Here is a 19,481-nt window from a genome sequence, read left to right as displayed (position 1 = left end):
GGCACATTTGGAAATTAAACTCCATCTACCTCATAACAAACTGTCTTTTAAAATACACCTATGTTCATTCAGTAATTAACTTGTATAAGTTGGTGCATATATAGCTTTAAAATATCAGTAAATTGCTCTTGCATTTTTAAAGTTGGCTATAATGCTTTTGAAATGTTCTCATTCAATAGTTTTTTAAACATTGAGACTGATGAGAAAGCATGCAGTTGGTCTATAGTTTACTTAAAAGACAAGAAAACACACCAATATGTTACCAACGGTTATCCCTGGTTGGTTAGATCACAGCTAACTATATAATCATAAATGTCCTGTAACATGTTATAAATGTCCTATTAATAACACTTCTTTTTAAAATACTGCATAAAATCCTTTAACAGCAAAGACAATATTCAAACCATTTCAGAAAAAAAGCTACCCACTTGTTGTCATTGTGTTACAACACTTGAAAACAATATTTTATTTGTTTCTGAACCTTTCTTCCCCAATGTCAACATCTTTGAAATTGGAATGCAGTATTAAAATTGATAATGTATCAGAGTAAAGTTGGTAAAACTTTTTCCATCTTACTAGTATATAAAACAATGGTCTTATAGACAACAGTTCCTCAGGTTTTTAAATTAGATATGCTCTATCAGGAGAAGCTGCTGTGAGCTCAATGTGAGCTCAATAGGAAATCTGTTATTAATGCTAACAATGACTAAAATAGCAAAGTTTTTGAATTGCTTGCTTTCTTAGTAACAAAATTAGGGTAAACTCAAGGTGACTGTAAGACATTGTTCTTACATTTGAAATACTTTCTTGAAAGGAAAGCAGAATTAAGGCTGTAACTGTACGCAATTATACTGCCTTATTCTGGGCTGCAGCCCCTAATCTAGCTATGTCCTCAGGAACCTGCTATGTTGCAAAGGAATGATGAGGATGGCACTTACAGGCTGTGCAAATACAGTTCCTAAAATCATCTTTCTTTTTAAAGAATCTGAACTATATCTCTTCGTACATATCGTTTTGTACTAGAAAAGCACAATGGAAGTAATTTCTTCTGATCACCTGGATAAGCATATTAAGGAACAGACAGAGAGCTACTGGGGGCAGAGGCTGATCCTCCACTTTCTGCTAACTGGCATCCTGCTCCTAAGCAGCTTTGACACCTGACTCCAGAGGATAGTGACCAGGAAAATAGGAAATGGAAAGATGACTACTCTGAGAAACTGTTATCAAGGGGCCAAGGAAACACAGGTTGTTCTGAGACTAAGACGGTTGTACGGATGTGAAAAGCACATACGCCAATGAGTTGCGACGCGGTCAGTACAGGCATGGCACTGAGACTCAGCTGTTTCTCAGCTAGCAGCTGTTCAGGCAGCGTCTCCTGGTGCAGCAGAAAGCGCTCTTGCTCAGCCATTTCTAGAAGACAACACAGGGAGAGGTATGAACATTCACTTTTGCTCTGTCATCAACAAATATAAATTTAAAAAGAAAAAGGAACAGCTCTGAAGGTAATCCCATCACTATTCAACGATCTGAGAATGATATTAATTCTGCTTATTCTTGATTCCTAACTATGTTACAAATACTCATGGTCTTATCCAAGTCATATGGATTGTCCCAGCAACCAGAAATATCAGGAAGGGAGAGAAGAGCTAAGAAAACAAACCTGATCGAAGCGACAGTAGAGCAGATGGCAATTTCAGAAATATAAGTCCCCCAAATCTGAAGTGTATCAGTCTGTTTTAAGGTTACTCTGTAAAGTACTTCTTTTTACTTTAAGAGAGTGTCTCATATAATCTTGTTCACTAAGGGACGTGATGAGAACTTTCCAGGAGAACAATACCCAGAGGACTCTGCACCAATCCTATTAGCCAGCAGTGGATATTTATCTCCATATGATGAGGTGACAGGCTTTGGGTCTGCATAAACCATCACGACCTGGCTTCACCCATGAGAACAAGCTGGGTTGCAGGGAAAAAGGGCTGAGAATTGTTTGCTAACAGCAGTTACAGCAAAATGGAATGACTAAAGCACAGATATGCTCATTTAAATACTGGCATCATTACACATGATCCCAATTTGTAAAAACTAAACGGAATGTTTTGTGCAATTTCCATACCTAAGAAAACAGACTGGAAGGATACAGAAAAAAGTAACAGTAGTTATCTCTAGGGTAGTGGGATTATATTATTATATTATTTTCTTGTTGTTATTTTTCTATACAAATTTCCATAAGGAAATTTTTATATAACCAATATAAAGTTACCGTTTAAAAATCTATTCCGTTCAATTAGACATAATGTGATAACAGTCTGCAGGAAATTAGTGAGGCCTAAAAATATTCTCATTGTACTAAGAAAGCAAAAGCTAAGAAGAAGCGATCAAATGCAAAACAATAGTCAGATATAAGCAGAAAAACCAGAAGCAAAATCACGTGTTAAAATATTTTTATTAGGGACTTCCCTGGTGGTCCAATGGTTGGGAGTCCACCTGTTAATGCAGGGAACATGGGTTTGATCCTTGGTCCAGGAGTCCACATGCTGCAGGGCAGCTGGGCCCGTGTACCACGACTGCTAGAACCTGCATACCCTAGAGCCCGTGCTCCACAACAAGAGAAGCTTCCATAATGAGGAGCCTGGGCACCGCAGTTAGAGAGTAGCTCCCACTCACTGCAGCTAGAGGAAGTTTGCATCAGCAACAAAGACCCAGCACAGCCAAAAATAATAAAAATAAATTAAAAAAAAATTTTTTAATATTTTGATTAACATGCTTTCTCTCTGACGGTCAGGTTAAAATATGGCTCCCCCTGCTACCAACCAGCTTTGCAAAACATATACACACTTCTCTAGAACAACAGGCACCATTAGCATTTAAAAATAAAAGACAGTGAAAAATAATTTCTTCCCACAGTGAAAAATAATTCCAATAATAAAAGTTAAATGCTAATCCTATGATTTGAGTACTCAATTTTACAAAAAGTAAAACATTTTTCTCAAGGAATACCCAGTGTCTCTGATTGTTAGAACTACCCATTTTGTAGTGTACCCTGGGTCACTACTATGGGGTTCCCTCATAGCTCAGTTGGTAAAGAATCTGCCCGCGATGCGGGAGACCTGGGTTCGATCCCTGGGTTGGGAAGATCCCCTGGAGAAGGGAACGGCTATCCACTCCAGTATTCTGGCCTGGAGAATTCCATGGACTGTATAGTCATGGGGTCGCAAAGAGTCGACACAACTGAGCAACTTTCACTTTCACTTTCTTTCCGGGTCGCAAAGCTAGTCAGTTGGAAAAAACATGTGAAATAAGATTGGTCCAATTTCTGTCCAGATTCCTTCCACTGCATCTACTCCTTGGAGGAAGAAAGTGACAGCAGTGGAATGTGAATCTAGACCCCAGATAGACTACTCCTGTAGCCAATACCCCTATTTACATATACTTCACCCTGAACCACATGGCTGAGACACCTCCTCAAAGTATGGGATTAGGTATATTCATGCTATCAGGGGTGATACTGCTCTTAGGACTTTTCAGGGGACAGCCAAGAAATACATTTAGAAAACAACCATGACTCCATGCGATACATGCAATTCAAATGCAATTATATAGGGTTCTTCCTCACCTTCCTTCTATATTTATACCTCCATTTCCTTTGGTTCTCAAAAATAATATTCTCAATCATTTTCTCAGTCTACAATATACAGAATGTGAAACAGAATAGTTTCACTACTATGACATCAGAAATTTTTGAATTCTGAAATCAAGAGCTTCAGAATTACCACCACCTACAGCAAACCCACTAAATAAACATCATGTTTCTTGGCACAGCAGTTTGTTCTTAGCATATGATTCCCTAAGGGTGTAATCAGAGTACTCTGTCCAAATCATTTGAATTTATTCTTTAGGAATTCTTATTTAAAGCACAAATTACTTTTCTATAAAAAGAGAACCCTAATTATATAAATGAGTAATTGTCTAAGAACACTGAATAGAAAGCGGTTGGCTCCTGTTTCTAAAGGATCCCATTAACTGATAACAGGGATGCATTCTAAGATTACACTGACAGCATGACTGACTTGTACATCTTCTTGTTCAAATACTGCCTTTTACCTTCAATTTTTTCTTGCAGTGTATCTTCTGAAAAGTCTGAAGCTAATGCAGCCAATTTACTCAAGCCAAGAAGGGTTTTTTTCTTCGCAAAGTAACGAGTTTCCATATTTGCCAAACCCAGAAGTGTTGCGTGAGCCTACAATAACAAAATATGAAAACTGTGGTAAAATTCTGGGTATTAATTCAAGTTAAAATAATGATTAAGTAAAACCCAAACTTGGTTTCCCCCCTCGAGCTGTATCAATGAAAGATCAAGTCACTATTAGCAAAACTTAAAACAGATCAGCAGCATACTCTGAGAATAATTACACAATAATATATCAGCCATTCACACTAATCACTGGGAAAAGAGACATGTATAAAACATTTGCTCTATAATAATTATATATTCACTACAACATCTTGTCAAGGAGAAACTTGAATTTATGTAATGTTTTTACTGATAATTTTAACATTTCTATTATAAGAAAATACTCATTACAAAAAAACAGCAATGACTGCTATTTATGTGTTGAAGTTTTTGTGCTTTATTTTATTGTAAAAACAGTCAAATTACAATGGGCTCCATTTCTTTTAACTGAGATATAACAAGTAATGGCAATACCATCATAAGTGAAAAATACTTTTATCAAATTTTATGTGAGAGAAAAATACACATTTAAAAAAAATCTGTAATATTTAACTACAAAAAAAAAAACCCTAGCCAAAAACTAAATAAAAAATTGCCTAAATTTGATCCATACAGCTGAATCCTTACCTTTTCTAATTCTTGGCTGTTAATTTCATGTAACCAGCTGAGATGTTCATGAGCTTGTAAAAAATTTGCCAACTGTCCATGCTGAGAAATGGGCTGAGATAATAATTTGCCTCGCTTTCCTTTCTCCAGATACCAACGGAAGAGAAAGTCTGAAAAATTCTATAAAGAACAAAGCCAAGAATCCAATAATATTTAGTAATACAGTTTCAAAAAATACATTTCTGATGAAAAAGTATTAAGTTTTTTCCAAAGGTCTTAGACTCCAGCATGGAAATCCTGTTTTTAAACATCAAGTTCCTAATTGTAGGGTCCTCAAATGACCTCATTTGACAAAGGAGGATATTTAGATTCAGAATGGGGATCTTGCTCAACGTCACCCAGAATCTAGATGTGCTCTGTCCAATATGGTAGTCACTGCTCACATGTAGCTGTTTAATCTTAATCTAAAATGTAAAAATCAATTCCTCAGAGACATCAGTCACATTTCAAGTACTCAAAAGGCCATATGTGGCCGTAGACTCCCATTTTGGACAGCACATATGAACAAGATCTCATTACCAGGAAGGTCTACTGGACACTGTTGAGACTCTATCCTTCCAGGATGAAAGATTTCAGGGTAGAACTATGTGCCAGGCATTCATGTGGCTGGCATGATAAATCAGAATTTAGCAAGGCTCCAAAGGCCCAGGCAATTTCCCTTCCAGGACATTTCCTGGGTCCTGCAGTAGAGTAAGAGGTTGGGCTGGAAAGGAAGACAAGTATCCTGCAGGCTCACACATTACTTACAAGATGTTTCCACAAAAGGGGGAATGCTGCAAGGAATAACCAGTCCCATTAGACATTTGAAACCAATTAATTCATTGGAATGAATGAATGTAACAGAAGCAGCAATCAAACCCTGGCCTACCTCTGTTCTTGATGAATTGAGTGATCTGCCTTTCATTTTATCTGCATTCCAGGGGAAAAAACCAGTGTTGATTTCCATCTTTATGGTTAACACACACAAAGTCCAAAATATAACTTAAAAATTGTAAGATATAGGAAGCAGAAAAATATGAATATGTAGATAACAGAAGCAGACTTAAGAACGATCATTTTGGAATTAGCACAAAAGGACTTTAACTAGTAAACAAATTTTTTTTAAAAAAGTAAAAGAAACAAAGTAGAATGGATGGAAAATGTCAACAGAGAATAAGAATCCTTAAAAAGAATAAAAATTACAATAAGCACAAAGTACTTACTTTAGCACTATTATGAAATACAAGATAAGTCAGGTCCAGAAATCAGGTACTGATCAAATAAGTTATATCTAGTCCATGAAATACCATGAAATACCATAACACCATTAAAAATGTGGTTGTGTGATATTCAATGACATGGACAAATGCCTGTTATGTATTAAGTGATATAAGCAGTTAATAAAACATGCTTCATAGATTAAAAAGACTATAAACCAAATGTTTAAAAAAGAGTTCTCTCTGGTGGTAGAATTATGAATGATTTTTTATCTTTTTTCTTTATGGTGGTTTCCTGAATTTTATACAATGCTATGTTTATAGTAAGAAAAAAAATCAGATTTTACATAAAGATCAACTGGCTAAATAAACTAGCTTTAAGGAACAACTTAAATTTACATAGACAGTGTCATAATGGGAACTTAAAAAAAAAAATAGTAGGCATTAAAAAAAAAAAGGAAGCATGATGTCAAAGAAGGAAAACAAGAGTCTTAGGTAAATGGGAGTCTGAGTTCTCTTAAGAGTAGCATCCTATGCTCCCAAGATCTTCCATTCAAACTGTGGAACTCTACCAATATTACTACACCTAAGTACTTTGAAAATATAAAAAAAGAAATAAAAGTCTTGACATATTTTTCAAAGGTCAAAGAATCCTTCTGTAATATGTATATATAAAAAATTGTCTGACAATTTACAAAGAAACATAATGTACAAATTAGTATCCAGGAAACAGTGGAAGTGACAAGTAGAATTAAGGGACTAGATCTGATAGACAGAGTGCCTGATGAACTATGGACAGAGGTTTGTAACATTGTACAGGAGACAGGGATCAAGAAAATCCCCATGGAAAAGAAATGCAAAAAAGCAAAATGCCTGTCTGAGGAGGGCTTACAGATAGTTGGGAAAAGAAGAGAAGCAAAAAGCAAAGGAGAAAAGGAAAGATATTCCCATCTGAATGCAGAGTTCCAAAGAATAGCAAGGAGAGATAAGAAAGCCTTCCTCAACGATCAATGCAAAGAAATAGAGGAAAACAACAGAATGGGAAAGACTAGAGATCTCTTCAAGAAAATTAGAGATACCAAGGGAACATTTCTTGCAAAGATGGGCTCGATAAAGGACAGAAATGGTATGGACCTAACAGAAGCAGAAGATATTAAGAAGAGGTAGCAAGAATACACAGAAGAACTGTACAAAAAAGATCTTCACGACCCAGATAATCATGATGGTGTGATCACTCACCTAGAGCCAGACATCCTGGAATGTGAAGTCAAGTGGGCCTTAGAAAGCATCACTACGAACAAAGCTAGTGGAGGCGATGGAATTCCAGTTGAGCTATTTCAAATCCTGAAAGATGATGCTGTGAAAGTGCTGCACTCGATATGCCAGCCAATTTGGAAAACTCAGCAGTGGCCACAGGACTGGAAAAGGTCAGTTTTCATTCCAATCCCAAAGAAAGGCAATGCCAAAGAATGCTCAAACTACTGCACAATTGCACTCATCTCACATGCTAGTGAAGTAATGCTCAAAATTCTCCAAGCCAGGCTTCAGCAATACGTGAACCGTGAACTTCCAGATGTTCAAGCTGGTTTTAGAAAAGGCAGAGGAACCAGAGATCAAATTGCCAACATCCGCTGGATCACTGAAAAAGCAAGAGAGTTCCAGAAAAACATCTATTTCTGCTTTACTGACTATGCCAAAGCCTTTGACTGTGTGGATCACAATAAACTGTGGAAAATTCTGAAAGAGATGGGAATACCAGACCATCTGACCTGTCTCTTGAGAAACCTGTATGCAGGTCAGGAAGCAACAGTTAGAACTGGACATGGAACAACAGACTGGTTCCAAATAGGAAAAGGAGTACGTCAAGGCTGTATATTGTCACCCTGCTTATTTAACTTATATGCAGAGTACATCATGAGAAACACTGGGCTGGAAGAAACACAAGCTGGAATCAAGATTGCCGGGAGAAATATCAATAACCTCAGATATGCAGATGACACCACCCTTATGGCAGAGAGTGAAGAAGAACTAAAGAGCCTCTTGATGAAAGTGGAAGAGGAGTGAAAAAGTTGGCTTAAAGCTCAACGTTCAGAAAACTAAGATCATGGCATATGGTCCCATCACTTCATGGCAAATAGATGGGGAAACAGTGGAAACAGTGGCAGACTTTATTTTTTGGGGCTCCAAAATCACTGCTGATGGTGATTGCAGCCATGAAATTAAAAGACGCTTACTCCTTGGAAGGAAGGTTATGACCAATCTAGATAGCATATTTAAAAGCAGAGACATTACTTTGCCAACAAAGGTCCATCTAGTTAAGGCTATGGTTTTTCCAGTGGTCATGTATGAATGTGAGAGTTGGACGGTGAAGAAAGCTGAGTGCCGAAGTATTGATGCTTTTGAACTGTGGTGTTGGAGAAGGCTCTTGAGAGTCCGTTGGACTGCAAGGAGATCCAACCAGTCCATCCTAAAGGAGATCAGTCTTGGGTGTTCATTGGAAGGACTGATGTTGAAGCTGAAACTCCAATACTTTGGCCACCTCATGCAAAGAGTTGACTCATTGGAAAAGACCCTAAAGCTGGGAAGGACTGGGGGCAGGAGGAGAAGGGGACAACAGAGGATGAAATGGTTGGATGGCATCACCAACTCGATGCACATGAGTTTGGGTAAACACTGGGAGTTGGTGATGGACAGGGAGGCCTGGCGTGCTGCGATTCATGGTGTCGCAAAGTGTCGGACACGACTGAGCGACTGAACTGAACTGAACTGAAACTGCAAAAAGACTGCATCGTTGTCCAAAAACTCCAAGTAAGAAGTTCCCTGGTGGTACTATGGATGAGAATCTGCCTGCCAATGCAAGGGATATGGATTCAATCCCTGATTTGTGAAGATTCCAGTTGCCATGAATCAACTAAGCCCAAGCGTCACAACTGAGCCTGTGCTCTAGGGCCCAAAACCTGCAACTACTGAAGCCCGCACGCCTAGGGTCTGTGCTCTGCAACAAGAGAAGCCACTGCAAGGAAACACCACAGGCTGCAGCCAAGAGTAGTTCCCCCGACTGCAGCTGGAGAAAGCCTGCAGGCAGCAATGAAGACCCAGGGCAGTCGAAAATAAATAAATAAATAAATAAATAAAATTACACATATTAAAAAAAACAACAACCTAAGTAAGACATGAAATGGTAAAGCCTTCTTACAGGATCCACTGCCTACACCCCTGTGTTCATTACCTGATCAGCAAACTGGGTCATGTAGCGCTGTAGTCTGGTCTGGTTGTCAGTCTGCTCACACATTTGTACCAAGATATCAAAGTCACAGTATTTTTCTGCCAATGAAGCAGCCCATGGATACTGGCCTAGTGTGACTGTGGGAATGAGAACAGATGGAAAAAAAATCCTGTTAGCAAAAACTTAATACATAATAAAAAAAATATTCCTTGAAATTTTGCCTTTATTCCTATTACATACTAAAAGTAATTAATGGAAACCTTTCTAGTTATTGGCATTTAGTTTCATAATCCATATAAACTCATTAAAAGATGTATATTCAGCCCTTCCTTCATCACTGCCCACCTAAGATGCTATTCCCCTCCTTCACGTAGCAAGACAAGCTCCTCCTCTGAATCTTGGCTATGACAGTCTGGCTGTGTCCTCTGCTGCAGTCTTAGCACCCATTCACACCCTCGAATGGCCCTTATCTGCTCTGCCCTGTGGTCTAGCTATTCCTATGAAGATCTCAGATGGTAACAAGTTCTTTGAGAGCAGTCTCCACACGCTGATAATTTATTCCTTTGTAAATCATCTTCAGCATTGTCTAGGATACTTTTACCAGGTAAGTAATGACAATAAGGCCGAACAGATGAACACAGAAAGCCATAAATATGAAGTGTTGCTTAAGTTCTGAGCTACAACTGGGAAACAATGTTGTACTGAATACCAATGCCTGAATGATCTGACTCCTACATTCGTTCTGTAGACTCAAAGACCCACAGCCCTCACTATTAAATATGCACTTACGAAGCGGAGATAAGAGATCTGATCTCTTCTGTTGGTATTCCATTTCCAGATTGCTATATCTTTCTTGATCGCTGCATTTGTCCACAGACTTGAGCTGAGAAACATAACCATCCAGGAAGCCATCAATCAGTGCTACCAACTGCTCTGTTAGAACGTTTCGGAGGTTGCTGTCTGCTTGAGGATAAACCATCTTCAGGACAGTCCTATGCTGGCGCACTATTGCTGTTCGGATGCCAGCAGGACCGCTAGTTGCTATGAAATCACACAAAATAATAGGACAAGTAAGGGTTCCACACTGGCTACAAGGAAGATCAATTGCCTAAAAATTACATCCTGTCACCTTTGATGGAAAAAAAAATCAAACAGGGGGTCAGTAGACACTTGTCTATGTACTGCTCAAAACCATCTTCTCTATGGAGACGGCCTCAGCAAAGTTAAGTAAACCTAACTCTTCTTCCTTCTAAATTCCTTTAATGCTACTCCACTTACTTCTGTGTGTTAAATCAACATAAAATATAGTCACTACTTTCAGGGCCTGCTTCTATGAATAACTATACATACTAAAACCTAGTAGATGCACAAGTATCAGTTAAAAAATTAAGCTATAGAGACAGCTGCAAATTATTTCAAGGGAATAAAGTGATTTTTCATAAGAACTGCTCATTTTGGAGATAGCACTTACGTTATTTTTTATTTCACTTACAAACTTGTACTAGGAGAATAATATGACTTCCAAAAATAATAGACCATTAGAAATATATTCTGGGACATCCTAGTGGTTAAGAATTCACTAATGCAAGGGACACAGGTTCAATCTCTGGTCTAGGAAGATTCCACATGCCACAGAGCAACAGCCCATGTGCCACAACTACTAAGCCCACATGCTGCAACTACTGAAGCTTGTGCGCCTAGAGCCTGTGCTTCACAAGACAAGTCGCTACAATCAGAAGCCAGTAAATGCCAATGGAGAGTAGCTCCTGCTAGCCACAACTAGAGAAAAGCCCTTGCGTCCTTGTGTGCAACAAAGAACCAGTGCAAGCGAAAAAAAAGAAAAAAAATACATAATTTGATCAACTGCTAATGAATCTGAAAACTGGGATCAGTGCTTGCAATCTCACCTGTCCATGGAATATACTCAGGTTCTTTTTCTACTGGCTCTTCTCTTCTATACAAGGAGTTTCTATTTTGTCGATAGTGACTAGCAGCTTGCAGCATGTCCTGGAAAATGAAATGTATTATCACATGCAGGAAATGAGGGATCCCAGGATCTCTGAGATTATCTGAAACATCAAGTTCTATTATTACAAAAAATTACTCAGCACAGGCCTGTAGGATTACTTTTTTATTGCTTCTGCATTTGAAATTTGTTTTACTCCATAATCTAACTTCAATTTTAGAAAATTATGGTAACCAAAGTAGGAAAATCATCACTATAATGTCCATGAGGTAAAATTAAATGGAACGTTTTAAGTGAGCTTTTGAGTAACTAAAAAATAGAAACTTATTTGTTGTTGCTCAGTTGCTAAGTGGTGTCTGACAATTATTTAGATAATTACAATGAAATTAATATATTTACAATGATATATATGACCTTCTCCAAAATAAAAGGTTTATTCTACCAAACAGAAACTTTTAATATGCATAAAGCACACACTCAAAATGTCTGCTAACTGACTGATAAAATTACTGATGTTTTCCTAACATTTTGGAATTAACAAATGGCTAACCCATTATGGATTGCTGGTGATGCAGAGTAGAAATGTGGAAACCACTTTCTCCTCTGTCCATGGTCTGGGCTTTGATTTGCTAGAATCTTCATATATTCGTACCTTGAGAATACTGTTCACATTGATCACCACCTCCGCCCATTCAACTGATTCCATGGACGTGTCCTTCAAGACTTGCTCCTCGTGCTCCAGTAAACATTCACAGATGGTATCTACCTGGGACACCTGGGGAGGAGAGAGACAGCACCTACTAGTAAGAGGAATCATGCTGACAGGTGATAATCACAACTGCCTGGAATTGACTAAGCAGGCTTTTCTCACTAAGTTACATCCTCTGCTTAGTAGTCAGGGGGATGCTGCTGCTGCTAAGTTGCTTCAGTCGTGTCCAACTCTGTGCGACCCCATAGACGGCAGCCCATCAGGGTCCGCCGTCCCTGGGATTCTCCAGGCAAGAATACTGGAGTGGGTTGCCGTTTCCTTCTCCAGTGCATGAAAGGGAAAAGTGAAAGTGAAGTCGCTCAGTCTTGTCCGACTCTTAGCGACCCCATGGACTGTAGCCTACCAGGCTCCTCCGTCCACGGGATTTTCCAGGCAAGAGTACTGGAGTGGGGTGCCATTGCCTTCTCCGAGTCAGGGGGATAGTCAGTGACAACAACAAATTTAAAAACCAAGGAAAGCTAGAATCTCCTAACTTTTAAAAGGTAGCGAGCCCAAATAACAGTCTGATAAATAAGCAAATTCTGAATTGTTAGCAGGTAGACTTTCTATTTAAATATCAAATAACTGAAATATTTATTAGAGTTATGAAGGCTCAATGCCACCTTTAAATAGTACTATAATAATAATGTCACATTACAATGTAAGACCCTAAACTAATGAATTAAACAAATGAACCAATGGATTAAAATAGTGATTCAACTGGCTAATGAACTGGCTAATTTCTTTCTTTGAGGAATTTATTTTCTTTAGACATAATAGAAATGTTTGTAGAATAGTAGCAGCTACATACATAACTAGCTAAATACATAACCTGTAACTGTTCTTTTCTTTTTTTATCGTTAATTATTAACACATTAAGGTAATTTAGGAAGAATGTTAAGCACTGAAACATTTGCTTGCAGTTTCAGCTCACAGTTAAGCTTTCACCCCCCTTTATTTATCAAGTGGATATTTACTTGGTAGTCAGAGTTGGCATAGCATTGGGCATGCAAAGATAAGAAGAAATGGAAATCAGATTTGCTGCCCTCAAGGAGCTTACAAACCAGTTGAAGGAACAAGACATAAACACATGCACAATGCAGCCCAAATAAAATCACTGTCTTGCGAATTTTGTTCTTCCTTTAGTATTTCTGATGTCACTCAAAGTCATCCTAACAGCCTAAGCAAGAAACCTCTGGCACATTGAATTTGTAAGAGTTTTTTACACTGTTAATGTGAAAAACATAAAGAAAGCAAATGTGACATAAAGGCAGAAAATAACATAAAAGCAACTAAAATGCCAAAACATTTGGTAAATACCCTTATCACATATGTTACATGTTCAGCGGTTTCAAACATTGCTCATAAGCTGTACCAACACAGTTGAAAGGCCTGTTCTGAAGCTGTGAACTCGCTTTTTAAAGCCCCAGGAGGTGTGCGGCCCCTTCCCAGACTGGAGGCGAGGTGGAGGGTGCACCTTCAAGCAGAATCTGTATTATTTTCTCTCTTACCTGGACTGCGAGATCACATTGCCCACCAATCAGAGCCTGACTTGGGTTAACCAGTTCATCTCTTAAAATGCTAATACCTGTTTGTAATGTAATTTACCACTTCCAAGTGGATGGACAGGTAGAAAGAAAAAAAATTGATACATATTTTTTCATTAAACTTATGTGTTCCTTCTTCAGTTCTCTTGAATTCTCTTTTTTCTTGAATTCTCTTTTTTTATTATGATTATGCCATGTGGGAAGACCTTTAGAACTTTACCCAAAGACCAGTAAATGTAAGGAGAAGTGAAGATAAATGATGATGTAAACAATCTTACACATTATCATTTTCTACACGGAGCATTCTTTTGAGGAACCAACCATATTTTAAATTTTTTTCTGTCATATCCTAAGGTACTACTCATCAATTATGTATCCATCTATCTGATAAGTTTCAGACTCTTCCTTTTTTTCCCCCAGTTAACTGGAAAATGTACACATACTCAATTAACCAGTATGCTTTGTACTTTGATCTAGAAGTCGAAAAAGGAATCAGGCTCTTGCTCAATTCAATCTGTCATTAATAATTTTTAAAAAACCTTTGTTTTATCAAGTAAAATTATGTATGAATAAAGACAAAAAGGTGGAGAAGGAAATGGCAACCCACTCCAGTATTCTTGCCTGGAGAATCCCATGGACAGGGGATCCTGGTGGGCTGGACATGACTGAAGCAACATAACACATAGCACATCCTAGATGCTAGCATTGATTACCAAAACTTAATTTCCATTTTCCATAGCTCAAAATCTTAAAATCCAGGGGATGAGTAATTAAATTATTTTACTTCTGTTTACTTTCTCTGGTGACAATTCTGTCATGCCTTAAATAGGAAAATGTCCAATTCTGGCTAATTCATCACTGTTAATGCTTATCTTATCCAAGTCCACCTAAATAGTGCTGTCCTTTCAGAATACTGCGAACATAAGTGATTTGATAATTTGTTGAATTACTGAATGCACCTTCCCAATAAAAAAGAAAATGGTCAGGAGCATAAATTCAGTACTGACAGCTGATCACTGTTTCTGCCTGACCTGAGCTGAACTGTGCTCATGAGCCACTCTCCCTCCACTCACAACTGAAGATCTGTGCAAATGCACCAACCCTGCCACGTGGCTAAGGCAGGAAAGGACAATTAAGACATTGTATCTGGAGGACAAATCAACTTCTCCTGTCCCATCCTCACTGGGGTATGAGGAACAGTTATGGGACATGTGATGTCCTGTGATGCCACAGGACCTGGAACTACCCTTCTCTTTATGGTGATTATACTTTTAAAAATGACATTGTTTTGTGTATTTTTTTCTATAACATATTTTCAGTGCATCTTTTTCCTTATTATATCCAATATTCAAATAAAATGGTGAACATGGAAAAAAAAGACAAAAAGGGACACAAAAAATGACAATAGTTTGGTTAGATAATGAAATCTGAGGTGAATTGTCTTTCTTTGTTTTAATTCAGATTTCAGGCATATTTCCTTGATTAAAAAACAAATAAAACAGAAAAGTGTTTTGCCTTACATTCCCTAGAAAACAAACCCAAACGTATAAAAATGATGTCTTCTTCAAACTAGATACATTTATGGAGTCAACAGATCTAAACATAGTTCAGCGTCAAATTATTTTCAGGTTACAGTACGTCAAATATTCAGAATAAAAGAGACTCTTGGCAGAGGCTACTGGTTGCTAGATTATAGCTAAATTGTAGGAGGAAGGAAACCAAATTAGAGGCACCAAACAGAGAAGTTTCCCAAATGCAAAAAACAATTCCACATTCCACAGAGTTGGGGGAAGGCTAGCACTGTTTCTAAACTCAGATAATGCCACAAAGGTAGGAAGGACAGTTCCAGGGAAGGACTATAAACTCCAGAAGCAACCTACTAGCATGCCCAAAACACTGCTGCATGGTAGCTCAGAGCCAGGGTCTGTGGCCTCAACTGAGACAACTGGCCCCTGGGTAAGTATCAGTGCTTACTAATAGAGATGGGAAAGGCAGCCCTGTCTCTCACAAGGCTGTGAGGGGTCACTCAGGTACCAGAGCTGTGGGCTGATTTCCAGCACCTTCATCTTCTCTCCCTCCAAAGTTTACAGTAGGTTTTCTTTTTTTCTGAAAATAAACCTGACTTTAAAAGTGAAGTGGAAGGACTTCCCAGGTGGCCCAGTGGTTAAGAATTCACCTGCAATGGAAGGGACAAGGTTGATCCCTGGTCCAGGAGGATTCCACATGCCATGGGGCAACTACTGAAGCCCTCGCACCTAGAGCCTGTGCTCCACAATAAGAAAAAGCTCACACACAGTAATGAAGACTCAGCAGAGTCAAAAATAAATAAATAATAATAAAAAAAGAAAGACGCAGAACAGGATCCTAGCAGGCAACTGAGAAGAGTTTAGAGAAGGGACTATCTACAAAGCTATGGGCAGTAGTAAGGGGACCAAGACAGGATGGTGTAGCCTCGGGCTACAAGAGCGGGGGAGCCACGATTGGCTCCAGGCCTGAAGGGGCACTGGAACGGAGCAATTGCTGGACACACAAAGAGAGCAGCCAAAGAGGAGGTTGGTCCAACAGCGGACACAGCAAACCGGTAGAGGCAGCAAGGAAGGAAAGTGGGGACAATGCTCCAAGCTCTGACCCAATGGTGCTGCCGCTTCATCAAAGCCAACAGAAATGGAGGGGCAGGGGAGCCCACTGTGGAGATGTCCTCCAGGGCAGAGTCAAGAGGGGTGTGGAGAAGCACAAAGAAAACATCAGACATGATAGGGAGGATTTTGTCGTTAACTTCCCAAGCTCTCATTTACAGGGTAAGTGATAAATGAGTGATGCTTCTGAGTGATAATTTACCCAGAAAACATGGAGTTCAATTCAAAACTCAACGAGATCTTTTGTCCTCAACCCTCTCCTTGCTGGGGGTCCATTCAGTAAATGGCAGTGCTCCAGAGTCATGCTAAGGGGAGGAGGGGGCTCATCTCACCTCTCTGAAGAAGACGTCTGCGGGGGTCAGGTTGGACGGGACATCACAGTCCCTTTTGTTCAAAGCCATCAGGATCGCTGTGTTCATGAGGTCAGGAAGCCTTGAGTGGTGGTTTTTGAGGATGATGGCAGCAGCCAGCTTCTCAGCATGCTCACAGAGCAGCAGCCGCGTGGCCATCGGCATCCCTCTCACTGGAAAAGTGCCGAGACGTCTAAAGAGGCCGACCTTGTGAAAAGACGAACACGTGTTCTTAGAAAGCATTTAAAGTAAAACACAGGAGGATGAAGTTGTATTTCCACCAGAAGCATACTGGGTACAGACATGCTGGCCCCAGTCTCCCCCAGAAAGATCTCTGGCTGTCTCTCTGGGGCTGTTAGACACACACACACACACACACACACGCGTGCACGTGCACTGGCCTGTTTCCCCCAGAAGGATCTCCGGCTGTCTTTGGAGCTGTTACACACACACACACACACACACACACACACACGCACAACCAGCCAGGGCAATTTACAGGAGTTTCTTTTCTAAGATTACAGTGATCCCAGAGATTCTGTCAACTACTGTTGTCTCTGCCTACCTTACTCCTCAAATTATTGCTTATGGTTATCAAAGAATTGTAAAATTGTTCTTTTCTACCTACATTAATCAACTCCCCTCAACTCCAGTCCTTTGGAACTAGAAACTCAGCAGTCTTCATGTTCCAGAACCCTAAAGTCAGGGGGAGGATGGGGTCTCTAACCCTCTGCATCAGCTGTCTCTTTACTTGATGCCCATTTCTGCCTCGAGAAGGAGAGTTTATATTTAGAACTATTTCCGTAGATACAAGTATGTAGTTGTACATTTCCCCTGATTATTAATGTAAATCTTTCAATGAAATAAACTCTAAATATTAAAGGAAATGTAAAGGCATACACAGAGTGGGATTTTTAGATCTGGATAGACATTCCTTTGCAACAGACACTTCTGCCAGCAGCTGTGCGACTCCACGAGGGTCTGAGCCCAGGGAGGCTGTGACAAGAGACGCCGCAACAGCTCCAGCTCCACGGCTCCCACCCTCCAAGAATTAAGCGTTCCCTTAGTGTGGCGTGTTAGGGCCATGGACTCCTCCCATCCCAACAAGCCTACCCTTTGGCAACATGACCATGCCACTGCTCCCATCTAGAAGCAGAATCAATTTCCCAATCCCTTTCATCTGGCCTAGCCTTGTGACTTATTTTGACTAATAACACTTTGATGGAAATGACAATATGTGATGTCTGAAGCCTACAGCCTTAAGTTCACCTCCTCCGAGTGCTCCCCGGAGGAGAGAACTGGCATAGGCCAGTCCAGCCTAGAGGAGGATGAGACTAGGTAGAGGGGAACCAAGAGGCCCCAGCAGATTGGATAGTACAGCCTGCCAGTCAGGCAAGACACCTGGGGACTTGCCAGCTCAGCCAACCCCAAATGTGGTTCAAGGAGGGGGCCCAGGGGAAGTCAGCAGGACTACCTGTCACACCCACTGAGTTGTTTCAACTTAGTACATCCTGGAATGTTTGTTATGTATTAATTGTTAACTGATACACTTGACAATTACATCAGGAGAAAATGTGTTTTTTCCCCATTGATCTGTAGCCCACCTAAAATACTAAAAGGAAGAACTCAATGAATAAATAAAGTTGTCTTGTCATGACAATAAGAGTCGACAGGAGCCAAATCGTGCATTAAAATTGAAGCAGCATACAGGATTAGAAAAAACCAAGACATTTCTGGAATCCTCTAGAATCACACTGTCCAATAAGGTAGCCACTATCCAACAAAGTGGTAACTGAAATGTTGGTCAATTAAAAAAATAAAAACTTCAGTTCCTCAGCTGCAGCAGCAATTCCAATTACTCAGCAGTTGCTGGGGACTGAGGTTGCCATGCTGGGCAGCACAGACACAGGACAGTCCATTGCTACAGAATGTTCTGTTACATGGCACTGACTTTAGTCTTTTTAACACAGAGCCATTTCTAATTTGGGAGAAAAACAGAAAAATGGAATAATCTTGCTCTTCTGGATTATGCCTGGGAGACACAATTGATCAACAAGGCAAGGATGGGTGATTTTATGTAACAACTCTGTCTAGCAACAAAAACATTGTCTAATTTTAGGCACGATATAAATGGGAATTTCCTTATCCCTTAAAAAAAGAGAAATACTTTAAATGAGTACTTGATGCTAATGGCACCTCGAAATTAAACATCTACATATTAGAAAAATCTGTCATCACCTTCAGATTCTTCACTGTCTAATGATACAAAATCAACTCAGGAAAACCTAAGTTTTACATAAAAGCACACAGTACATCTGAATGAAAAGCAGGGTGTCATAAAATGTAATAAGAAAAGTTAAAATAACATTTTTGCTAAAGTATACTATTTTTCTCCTTTTCATCTTATTTTCAATGCAGCTTTGATTCTTGTAGTAACAGGTCCCTACCAGCCCTGGAATTATTTACTTAAGTCAGCAAAGAAAACGGACAAGAGTAGTGATGTCCTGCCCAATGAAACACCTCAGAATTAGCAAGAAAGGGTCTCCTGCTGTCATGAGAGAGCCACAGAAAGAACAGCAAAGTCAGGAGTCCAGCCATTTGGGTTCACAGCGACTGGGATGCTTACTTGGTGGATGAAGTCCATAAGGAAAGAGTGGGCTTTCATCTTGTCTTCTAGCTGGTGGAGAATAATCAAGGACGTGTTGCTGAACCCAGGTGCTTCTGGTGAAACAATAACAAGACAAACACATGACACGCTGGCTTGACAACAACTACTGCTACTAAAAGTTGAGAAAAATCTATACAAAAGGAAAGAACTGACCCAAGAGGTTTAAAATTTATAGGAAACCTTTGGGGCTTTGATAAAATTCATACCACAGTTATTCAAAACACAAATATATTACTATTAGCTTCAT

General features: G+C 39.5%; 1 protein-coding gene across 1 annotated transcript in view; it reads right to left on the bottom strand.

The window, feature by feature from the left end:
- Nucleotides 1-19,481, bottom strand: part of NUP133 (nucleoporin 133) — a 67,659-nt gene that overhangs the window by 9,611 nt on the left and 38,567 nt on the right. The window contains exons 14-22 of the mRNA XM_081570304.1: nt 19,193-19,287; nt 16,549-16,773; nt 11,938-12,060; nt 11,227-11,326; nt 10,109-10,360; nt 9,323-9,456; nt 4,859-5,017; nt 4,102-4,237; nt 1,292-1,410 (exon numbers count right to left, since the gene is read on the bottom strand). Coding sequence (XP_081426430.1) covers nt 1,292-1,410; nt 4,102-4,237; nt 4,859-5,017; nt 9,323-9,456; nt 10,109-10,360; nt 11,227-11,326; nt 11,938-12,060; nt 16,549-16,773; nt 19,193-19,287 — 1,343 coding nt within the window. The remainder of the gene's footprint in view (nt 1-1,291; nt 1,411-4,101; nt 4,238-4,858; nt 5,018-9,322; nt 9,457-10,108; nt 10,361-11,226; nt 11,327-11,937; nt 12,061-16,548; nt 16,774-19,192; nt 19,288-19,481) is intronic.

This window comes from Giraffa tippelskirchi, chromosome 2 (assembly GCF_054371585.1).
Source record: "Giraffa tippelskirchi isolate mGirTip1 chromosome 2, T2T-mGirTip1v1.2.pri, whole genome shotgun sequence".
Classification (NCBI taxonomy): domain Eukaryota; kingdom Metazoa; phylum Chordata; class Mammalia; order Artiodactyla; family Giraffidae; genus Giraffa; species Giraffa tippelskirchi.
This window is presented reverse-complemented; position numbering and strand designations above follow the sequence as displayed.